The sequence below is a fragment of the Sipha flava genome, unplaced genomic scaffold (genome assembly GCF_003268045.1).
Source record: "Sipha flava isolate LNK unplaced genomic scaffold, YSA_version1 314_pilon_pilon, whole genome shotgun sequence".
Classification (NCBI taxonomy): domain Eukaryota; kingdom Metazoa; phylum Arthropoda; class Insecta; order Hemiptera; family Aphididae; genus Sipha; species Sipha flava.
In genome coordinates this window covers 375,598-387,754 of record NW_020272994.1, presented here as the reverse complement: position 1 = coordinate 387,754, position 12,157 = coordinate 375,598, and the positions used below count along the sequence as shown (strand labels likewise).

Sequence of the window (12,157 nt, the reverse complement as noted above, 5' to 3'; positions counted from 1 at the left end):
ACAGGGCGAAACAATACATTTTATATCGAGAGAAACACACAGCCCAAAATTTAATTATTTTTTTTAAAAAGCTCGGATTTTGTAATTTTCAATGAAAACTGTGGTAATTTCACCTTGTATTAATAATTGTATTTTATTTAATTCTGTCAAAATATCAACCGATTTATGAAGTCGAAATAACCAAATTGTATCGATAAATCTGATTATTTAAATTAAATGAGTGTTCGGTAAACAGAACGTAAAATTCATTGTGCAATTCAAGTAATCGTTCCAGTGTTTTTCCTTGATAACTTATGAATATATATTCATATTTGAATTTAATTAATTCAGATGTGCCCAAGAAGCCACGAATCCCCTAGACTTTTCACGTGGAGCACAGTTTGAGAACCGCTGCACTGAACGGAATACAAGCTATACACACGAGCGCACGTACAGTAAATTAAATCCCGAACGACTAGAACTACACGCACAGTGCCGTAAATAATAATAATAATAATAAAAATAATGGCAAGGAGAAAACCTGTTGAATACTGCGGACCGTCGCCATCGGGTGGCAGAGACATTGGCAACACGGGAAGTTCCATCAGCCCTAAAGGGTCGTATACGTCCACGCACGATTCTACCTGACGTCGGGTGTAATGTCTAACAATCGGATGGTCAGAAGGGGACCGTATACAGGCGACACTGAAAAGAGGTATGTAAACGGTTCAACCGAAATTTATTGCCACGAGGGGTTGTTGCAGCTGCAGTCTGTTTAATAATAATCGTGATTTTGTGACAGTCCCTTTGTGCAACGTGGAACCCATCACCGACCGGTGGCGCGCACATTCCCAGTCGGGGTTGAGACATTACAATTCGACGCTGGAAAATGGTGCACACACGCCGGACTATCGAAACGGCAGGACGAAAAAAATCGTACGTGACCTAAAGACTTTTCGAACGGATGAGAAAAAAGGAAAAACATATGAAAATCACTGTGGTTAGCATTAATACGCTAGTGTTCTGCGCTCCGTGTACTTTGCATAATAATAATATCGTTGTTTATACAGATACCCAGTACTAAAACAGTTTTATTCGTTTTTTATTTGTTTTTTTTTTACGTTTTTCGTTACAATGGGTTTTTAACAAAAAAAAAAAAAAAAAAACCAAGTAATTTACCGCACTAAAAATTATTATTAATACTGTCATGTCTTTATTCAATATAGTCCCACCATTACCTCCTGACTGGCGGCCGCTTCTAATGGTATTTGTAAAAAATAAATAAATTACCAAACTAACTACTCATGTGACAAAAAAATTAAACCTGTATAAACATTGAGAACACTAACTCAACTATCTTATTATCCGTTTAAAGTATAAGAATGTCGTAAAACTCGCTATATATTTACGCAGCACACCTATGTAAATATATGCCTATCGAACAATCAGTTATACCGAAACTCGATTATATACATATATGATACCGTCGTGAAGTATTCGAGTGTATAAAATGTCTAGACTGTAAAGTGTACTTCAAGTGAATGTGTTTCTAATTGATTTTCTGAGTTCCCATTATATCGCCTAAGTGGAATCGATTGATATAATATATTTAATGTACGATCGAAAGTCTAAGTTAACAAATTTTTCTAATAAAATAATAAAAAATTAAATAAAAATTAAATAAAAATTAAAAATTAATAAATGATTATCACTCGTAAGTTAATACATAAATAAATAAAAACAATTACATTTTATTTTTTTCATATTCAGTCGCAATTTTATAAACTTGGTTTATACTTAATGATGAATTTTTAATTTGAAATCGGTTGTACTTTACATATATAATAATAATAATAATAATACTCTAATCTAAGCTTTTATTTATTAATTTTTGTTTTCTATCTATACACTATATGTCTGTTTATTTATATATTAAATTCTTCTAACCAGAAAGTGTTCATACGTCTGTATCATATTACAACTACAAGTTATTTTAAGATCTACTAAAGCTCTTTTGTTTTACAGCAGAGAGTTGTTTATTTAAAACAATATAATAATTAATATAGAAAAAAAAATTGATTATAGACATGAATACATGAAAAGGATAATCAATTATAATTTAACTCCACAAAAAAGAACAATATTAAAAAGATTTTTACGTTAGCATTATTATCAAACTTTAACTTCCACCTAACTTCTAACTTTTGTTCATCGATCTTCTTGTGATATATCTATATCTATATACATATATGTATCCGTAGAGAGTCATGGTAATGAATGACGTACTACGTGTAGTGGCCTGCAGCCGTATTATTATATTAATATGCATGTTCCGAATAATGCAGTGCTCTTCACCCCTTGACCCTATTAATAGTGAATAATATATATTTATGCCTACACTAGTTATTATTTAAAATTGAATACTGAATAAAATACTAATGTTTACTATAGATCTGTACTTTGCACGTATATCATTATGACGTGAATAACTTCTGAGAACTAAATGTTTTGGGATTACTATACATCCTACTACTGTCAATAGTGTTTATTATCATTTTAAAATATGTTTGCTTTTCTAAAAAGCTATTATTGTAAACCCTGTGTTCAATACTACGAAAACAGACTACCCCTCTCCGGTCCACAGATAACAACGAAAAATAAATCTAACGATGGCATTTTTTAGATTAGATCTTCTAAAGTGTATACCTGAGCGTGGCTACGTTGGAAACCCGGTCCCCTCTTTTCAAATCCAAACAACGACCTGTTTATTAATTTTTGTTATGAGATGCGCATGAGAAAGTAACGTTCCTATTATATATAGTTATAACAGCCATTACCTATCACAATGTCACTTTTTAAATGTTAATCTTTATATTTGGTTTTTACATCCGGCCATTTTGTGAGAAAATAACGGAAAAAACCGGTTATTTATTTGTTCGATTTAATATTAATTATATTCTCTAGATTTACGTTGTAATTGTTTCGTTCGTTAGTTGTTTAGTGATATTAAAACATTTTTTTGTAATTTAACCTTTTAATACTTCAATGTCAAATACAAACTAAAACACAATAAACAATTAATGATTTAAAATTATTAAATATAATATAAACTTCTCGAATCTAAACATTCTTTCTCTAATCTTTAGGCAGTAAAAGATGCGTGCAACATCACCGAAAATTTAAAATATACTTCCTTAAGCCAAAGATAAACTGAGTAGAATTTCATTGAGCAATAAATATCCCTTCTCGTATTTATTCCGATTTAATAGTTTTGTTTTAAGACATAGAGAGTTCGATTTGAATCACTTCCACCGCGTTTTAATTGTATATCTACAGGTGTATCTTGAAATTCTGCGTTAATACATTGTTGTTGATCGTAAAAAAAACGCATGCCCGTAGAATTTTTTTACTGAAAACAATAAAATAGAAATAAACAGTGTATCACAAGTAAAACGGTTTGAGACTTTTTTTTTTTTTGGGGGGGGGGGGTATTTTAAATCCAAATTTGAATGTATTTGTGGTACGAATAACACGCATGTAATCACTTTTAATAGCAAAAACGTATTCGTTCACCATTTGAGGTGCGACCATTGTTCGAAAACGTACCGTCCACGAGCTGGTTCTCGATCATCTGTCTACTAACCTGGCGCACACGTGGCACCCTATCTCAAGAGGATTCAGGCGGTAAACAACAAACACTGTGCCGTGTCTCAAAAACGGTTTTCGACCTGGGATGTTTGTACATACCTGTACATTCCGGATTATACTTCAGACCGCGGGTAGTAATGCCACTATTCCGTGAAAACGTTTTGGCCGCGGTGTGCCCGTGTGCCGTAATAAATACTCTGCACACGTCGGCGTACAAATACAACTGTGTATAAATATTATTTTGTATACGTCTGGAACAAGATAGGCCGATAAAACTGTCATCGCGACTATTCCTACATCCCGTGATTTACCTTCACCGTGCACTCGACGTAAAACTAAAAATCGTTTTCCTCGATAACGACGACGATGGTACGAGTTGCCGCTAGACAACACAATAAATACCGATCGTAACACTCGTTAACATTTAATAAATGTTTGAAAAAAAATTATAATATTTTATAAACGTTCAACATCCGTTAGTTTTATACGTCTTCAAACATATAATTAAGTACCTATTTTATATTTATGCAATTTTAAAAGTTCGTACATTTTCAAATGTTTGTTTTCGAATGTTAATAAATTTTTGTTACAGGTTTATATATATACATTGTATTGTTTTAAGATGTGACGCAAACTGCGTGTGTGTGTGTGTGTCGTTTTCTTTAAAACGAGATTCCTTAAAATTATATTTATAACTGCGATTTACACGGTCTAAGCTCCACCCATTACAATACCGGAATGGCGTTCGTCATAAAAATCGCACCCTAATAGAATCTGCATTCGAATTAGAATGCAGTCGGTGCTCGCTCGCAACACAGTACCTACTACGGCTAGTACCGTTCCGATTCCCCTGCGCTCCGTTCATCTAACAGTCTTTTTACAGTTGTTCTTGGTCACGTGCGCAGCGTTACTATCACCGCATTTAATGCCGCCGTGTTACAACGTGCAGTTCACTTCTGTTATCACATGCGACGACTACTAAGCTGAACACGTTCGCTCCGGCTACACGCGCATTGATTCCATTCGGTTAATTAACTTAGTACATCGTATTGATATTACTTATTTTATTTATCAAACGGTTTTTTTGTTTTTATTTATTTTTTTATTTTTTTGTTGGTTTTTTAATTCGTTCACGCGTCTTACACCAATTTGGTTTCTGGACACATGTTAATTGAAGCGGAAGTTCTACTTAAGTTTATAAACGACATGGTATGTTAACGATTTTTCTTCTTTTTTAGTATTAAGTTTATTTAGTTTTTTTCCCCCTTTGAATTTAATCCATGACAATCAGATGATTTCAATTCTGAAATCATATTGTTATTAAATTTATTACCACAATAACTATCTATGTTTTAAATTCAACTTCTGAATTTCCATGTTCACTAATAATGCTTTATTAAAACGTGTTAACTATAAATATTTAATAAGTGTTTTATAATAAATAAAAAGATTAAAGTGTCCTGATGTCTGTTTGTTTTTTTGTGCCAAATCTTCAAAACAAGATTTTCACAGGCAAGGTTTTTGCGAAAAGTAATCTAATTTACTTTTTTTCAACACATTATATTTTGCTGCACAAAAATCGTAAAAAGGTTAAAATTAAAGAAGAAACGACGTGGGCTGTAATTGACATGAAAGACTTGATCATGAATTAACATAATAATTGTGATTGTAATCGATTTTTAAGTTTCCATGGTTATGTGCAGAGGTGGACTGGGTTAATATTTCAGGCCGGAAATTTTTTTTGCCTAGCCAAAAATTAACAGGGTACCAACGATTTGGTCATAAGTATGCAAAAAAAATAATAATAATAAAAAACCTTTATTATTTAAAAAAATATTTTTAACATTTTATATATATATATAAAATACACATAATATATAAAATATTTTTTTTATAGATACACAGTGTACACATTTTAATATAATACCTATATATTAAAATGAACTCTAAAAGTAATTCCTTTTTTACATAATTTGGTTTTTTTTCATAACCTCACTAGTTCCTCCAATTCTGCCGATTAAAATATCGTCATACTATATTTTTAATTTCTAAAATATTATCAGGCCATTTAAAGTATTATTGTAACAGGCCACCGGGATTTGGCCAGTTTGCCCCTTGTTGTGTGTAGTATCAAGTGTTTTGTATTAAAAATTCACGGATAGTTTTTCAACAAAAAACATCGACATGGTCAATTATAATAAAAAGCACACTATGTATTTGAATGTTCCACTTTATATTTAAATGTAGCACTTAATTAACGACAGCACCATAGATCATTTTTCCGAATTTCCTTCCGTATAATCATTCCCCATCCACACACAAACAAAAGCGCACAAATTTACATAAAAATCATCGAGTTGGCCACTTTTGTCTTTTTTTCTTCTTTGAAAACATGGAAGAGGAAATGCGAAATATGTATTTTTTAAGGTTCACTTTTCATGTCTACAATGGTTTTCCTTAAGAATTAAAATTAACGATTTGATTTTTGCTCCGAGAGTTACTACCACTAAGTTTCATTCAACTGGGTTGTACGCGATTAAATTGCATCACTTAACATTTATATTGTTAATCTTATACGTTAACTCTACTTTCTTGTCTTTCGAATATCTGCCGAATTCCGTGTCACGATTTCATATCAGCAACAAACGTGTGAAAATGTCAAATAAACAAATGTTCGACTCTCGGGTGAAACGGGGTAGTATAATAGGCGTGCAAATGAAAGGTACCTAGTGTACCTGAGCACCCCTTCCCCCCCTCGAAATATTATAAATAATGCCCTACAATTGAAGTTTAAGAGTAAGAGGCCCGTATTTTAATTTATATTGTTCAAATTAAATTAAATTTATTTTAAAATATTTGATAAAAAAAAAAAAAAATTTATCTAAATATTCATACAAAACTTATTCTTCTTCTTCTTCTTCTTCTGGCTTTTATAACTCTCCAAGAGTTTCCGCCGCCATCACCAAATCACTCCACTTATCACGATCTTGCACAATCTCCCTCCAATCCTGCACTCCAAGATCTTCCAAATCCTTTTCTACAACATCCAACCATCTCTTCCGAGGACGACCCCGTGGCCTTTTTCCTTCTGGTTTCCAATTCAGTATCATTTTGGTTACTGCATCAGAATTCCGCCTCATGACATGTCCTAGCCATTGTATCCTTTGTCTCTTTATGAAACCATTTATTGATACTATTTTTAATTCCTCCTTCAATTCTTAGTTGAATTTCCTACGCCACTGACCTGTCCTTGGGTCTTTAATACAAAACTTATTATGATCATATAATAGCTACAATTAACTACAAAGGTACATTTCATAAATAATAGATGCAATCTGAGAAAAATATACGAGAAAAATACATTTATTGATATAGAAATTAAATAAATTAAATAAAATAATATAATAATTAAATAAAAAATTAAAGTTATGATTATTTAATAGTTTATATATTTTAATTAATGAAATATTCCTACATGTTTTGTTAAGATAGGGCCCGAATGTATTGTAGACATCCCCTGAAATACAAGGTCTGTGTCTAACCTATGGGTAGTATTCAATTAAGTGGTATTTCTAATCAAATGTAATGTTTACAACCAAACATGTCTGGTATGTGATATTTCGTCATTAGAACGAAAACAATGTAAAATGACATGCGATTAAATAGTGTTTAACGTCCGTTCGATTGACCATCGGAAACATCGTCGCCCAACTGCTAAAATATTTGTCTTGGGCGGTCGAACTACCCAATCGAGTGTGTAACGCAACGGATACAATACAAAGTATTTCAGTGAGACATATACCCAGTGTGCAAAATAATGTTACAGTCATGTAAAAATAACGCTCTAAGGAAACTTTAACGTTTTAAGTAACTTCCATTGGAGGTCTGAAACCATTCCTTAAACGCAATTTACCATGTTATTTGTAACAATGCATAAACCAACATAGAACTATAAAACCAGTTATATTACTTAAATAATTTTTCGAAGACATGACTGTAACGTGCTTCAAAAACTATTCCTAGAATGTTTATTCGGATTTCAAATTAGTAGTTTTAAATTTTATGTTCCGGTTATATATTTTCAAAGGTTTTTAGGAACATCCCCTTCAAATTAATTATTTATATATTATGCAGCACCCCATTTTACATGCTTTTTAATAATTGTATTTAAGTTTACACACATTTTATAATGAACATCCGTAATTAGTATTTAAAATGGAATAAATTTAATATTAAATTTTGACTAGAGAATTGTATCTATACTTACGTGTTTTACTCTACTTTAGTGTAAATAATATTATTTAAAAATTACTGTTTACTTTTAATATCTATAGTACACATTTATAATTTATAAACCGTTTTATTATAGCTTAATATTTGTAATATTAGTTAAGTATGTATTGTATGTTATATCAAAATAACTTATGTGCACTCATTTTCTTACAGCCGTCATTAATAAAAATAAAAATAAAACATGTAACAAAAATGAAGTCTTCCGGTCAACTAACACTGTAAAGTAAATAAATAGTATTTTTTTTATATATTACATATTCCAATGTAAGCGAATAAAAAAATAATATAGTGTAAATAGGTATCTAAATATTAATTCAAATAAATTAAACTACAAAGTCCTACATTTTTAAAAGTATTCAACATACCTGCAGTGAACTGGTACTTGTATACTTTCTATAGAAAGTATTGCATAAGTGAAACACATATAACTCAAAAAAATCGAAGAATTATCAAATTCAAATGTATGTATTACACTATAAGTCTTTAAGACAAAAATGCAGTCGTGGAAATGAAGAAGTAAAGAACCGAACAAAGTAAATACGATATACCTTCAAATCATAAAAGATTTACACGACTACGCGCTAGGCGGTGTAGTTACTTTTGTTATCGTAATACGATCGACGGATAATCCGATTAAATAGGCCCATATTCGATAGTACAGGGATTTTTAATTTTTTCAGAAAAAAAATTAAAATTTTTATTTTTATATACATTTTTATAATTTCGTTCAATCCGCGAATATTAAAATTAGATTAATAACAATTAATGAAGGTAATATATAGTAATAAATAGCTATAAAAAACGAAATTATACCTCGAGATCGAGAAGCTATGTAGATATATGTACGTAATTTAATGTATATTCCGTATCAAAGAACGGTATTTATCGCGTTTGTATAAATTGATGATTAATACTCTAAAATACGTGTTATGTAAAATTGTAAAATTAAAGTTATTATTACTTATTAATATTTACAAGTAAAATATAAGGAATAAAGGAAGTGTAGTATGTAACATACATTTATAAAAAATATATATATTTTTACTCAGTGTCAACTATTTTTTTATTTTTTTATCACAACAATCTAGAAAATTCGATCACAATTCTTTAAAAGGTGGCCACCTCTGTTATAGTATGAACCTGTATATAATTTATATTATCTTATAATTATCTGAAATTTCACTATTCGGTAAATCATTGTTTAACTAAAACATCCCCTGTAATGTTTATGTCAAAGGCAAAAAAAAATAAAAAATAAAACATTAATAATATCGTTACCGTGATATAAGTTATGAAACACGTTTTACAACGTATTTATACACATAAATGGAATATTTTATCGAAATATAAATGATTTTCAAAAATCTTCCAATAGTTAAATATTTTAATGTATTATTACGGCTAAAAAACTTAAATGTATGTATAACTGGAACATTTGTAACAGTTTATATTTGCACGGTGGATACATATATACTATTATTAGGGTTTGGGACTTATTGCATACAAATTTTAGGAAATAAGCACTTGCCATAATCGAAATATACGCAAAAATATGCAACTAAATTTTTTTATAATAGCAATTAAAAATTTTATATTATACTATATTTAATTTATTATATTTTATATGTATACAAATTTTTATTTAATCATTTTTTACTACAATAACTCTATAAAAAGTCTAAAACTTTAATATTACTTTGTACGATCGAATTCATTTTCTTTGTCTTCTTCTCCAAGAACGAAAAAAAGGTGTAGAATTGCAAAAAATTTAAATATAATTTCATGTTTGCATGCAAATTTGGACTGTACAATTTTCTGATTTCTTCAAAATTAAATGCACGGTGATCGTTAGTCAGCATAATTTTAGAAATTGAAAACGAACTTTCACGTCCACTGACGTTATCGGCGCATAATCAAAATGTACCAAGTAATTTAATTTTAATATTTCTGGTCAACCTCAGCGACAATTTTACAATAAGTATTAACTGACTTATGATAATAAAAAAAATTAAAAAAAATTGTTAACCTTTAGAATAAATTTACTTCACATAAAACGTAAAAATGAATAAATATGGTTTGAATAATAATTCAATTGCAAAAATCTGTCATATATGCATTTTTCCAACAAAAAAAAAAAAAAAGGCAATAAATGCATTAATGTGCAATTAAAATATTTTTATTCAAGTCCGTTATGTCTTAAAGCAGATTTATGTTTTGCTCAGATTATTCTACAGTCATTATTAAAGAATATGCAAATTCAACAAGTCAGTGGTGGTTATAAGGGAAGGGGGGGGTGGTGATTGGTGGATTCACAGATATTATCCACGAATAATAAACTACCATAGTATTGTAAAATATCATACTCTATACCTCAGTCACGCCCATTTAACCTAACTAATAACAGTTATCATTTATCAGTATTAGACATTAATTGTTTGATTGTAGTTGATTTATTTTGAAAAGTGTTTATTTGTATTATTTTAAATCATAAATGTATATACTATTGGGTGGGGGAGGGTTGGATTTATTTTCGACTCCCTCCTTGAACATAATTTACAGCCGCCACTGCTAAAAGAGTCCCGTACCCTTTATCGTTTAATTTAATTATTATTATGACGCGCGCGTAAGTTGTAAACGCGTACAGTAAACGCGGTTTCGATGTTCTGTTTAGACGCCCGAGGCGCTGAACAACTGGCTCAACAAGCTGGTGCCGAGGAATCAGTTCAAGATCGAGAGCTGTCTGAGGGGACTGGTGCAAGACCACAACAGACGCGTGGACCTTTTAAACCAGCACATCGGGTTCGCGGTGCGCGAACGGGCCACATTGCAGCAGCTGGGCCGCGTGCTGTTCTGCGGGGAACGCGACCCGGACGAGGACCCGGTGTGCGCGAGGATCCGGGACAACGCGGACCTGCAACAGCTGTACGAAGGGATCATGGCCGCGGGCTACGAGGAGGAAGTGGAATCACTATCCCGCGTCAACGTGAACGCCGAGGCCGGCAAGCAGGTGCTGTCCATGATACTGGCCAAGCACCATTACTTCACGGCACCGCCGTCGAGCCTGCCGCGGCTCAGGGCGCAATTGAACGCGGCCACGGCACCGCCGACGGACATCGTGGACTTGTGCTCGGACAGCGACGATGACGATGACATAGGCGACGGTGACAACCGCGTCCGCGACCGCGAGATGACGGAGCAGCCGCCGTCGACGTACGCAAGCGACGACGGCGTACGTGAAAAGGCCGGTCAAGCGGTTGCGGCCGACGCGGCCGTCTGAAATGACGACGGACGAGACGACGACGAACCTGCATTGTCTCTATGGTGCAATCGGCAAACGCAGGGATGAGTGGCTGCCGGCGACGCACGGAATTACCGTCGTCGCGAATCGCAATATTATTTTGTCGTATACATTGTCGCATTATTACATTTTTCGCTCCATTTTTTTCGTTTAATTTTTTTCTCATGTCCGTCGTCGGCTGTTAATTCTGTCCTCCGCGTACGGGAATGTCATATTAAAAATAACAGAACCACCTCCCTTCCCTAAAACGGTTAGATTTTTTTTAAAAAAAAAGTTGGTTTCTCAATCTACGTAGAGATTATTTTTTCCGAGTATACTTATTTACATAAATCTCATACCGGTCCGATAAATAATTAATTAGAGATGAAAACATGTTTGAAACGCACTCTCTCCGTCCTGCCGGTGGGCGAACAAAAAAAAAAAAAAAAAATAAATAAATAAAATAAAATAAAAAATAATATATGTTTCTAAAATAACCGGAATGTTCAATAACTGGTGTCGTCGTCGTCGGTGTGATCACATTTGTTAAACACAATTACCAAATCATAATTTTAAAATAAAATAGTAATGCTTTTATAAAACACCCTATCAATACTATAAATATATATTGGATACTCGTTAATTATAAAAATGTTTATGTTAAGCAATGGGATTTTTTAATCGATTTCATTTTCCACGTAGTTATCAGTAATAAATCAGTGGCGAACAGTCAGGGATTATTTACGTGAGGTCTCTGTATTGCAACGTACGTCAGTATAATAACACTTTAGTCCGTGGACTAAATATTTTATTTGATCTATGCGTTCGCCGGACCTATCTATAATAAATTATTATTGTATGGAATTTAGTCTGATGGAATAATTATTAATTCAATTATCTATTTTTAGATCACTAACTCAAAGTCAACGGTTTCTATTACTATGTAGCAACAGGGAGGAA

General features: G+C 32.1%; 1 protein-coding gene across 1 annotated transcript; it reads left to right on the top strand.

Annotated features, from left to right (window-relative positions):
- Positions 1-4,781: 4,781 nt before the first annotated feature.
- On the top strand, positions 4,782-11,883 carry LOC112686551. The gene is made up of 2 exons (XM_025558901.1): positions 4,782-4,836; positions 10,592-11,883. Exons 1-2 carry the CDS (start codon positions 4,792-4,794, stop codon positions 11,195-11,197), a joined length of 651 nt encoding a protein of 216 aa, XP_025414686.1. The 5' UTR covers positions 4,782-4,791; the 3' UTR covers positions 11,198-11,883.
- The last annotated feature ends 274 nt before the right edge of the window (positions 11,884-12,157 follow it).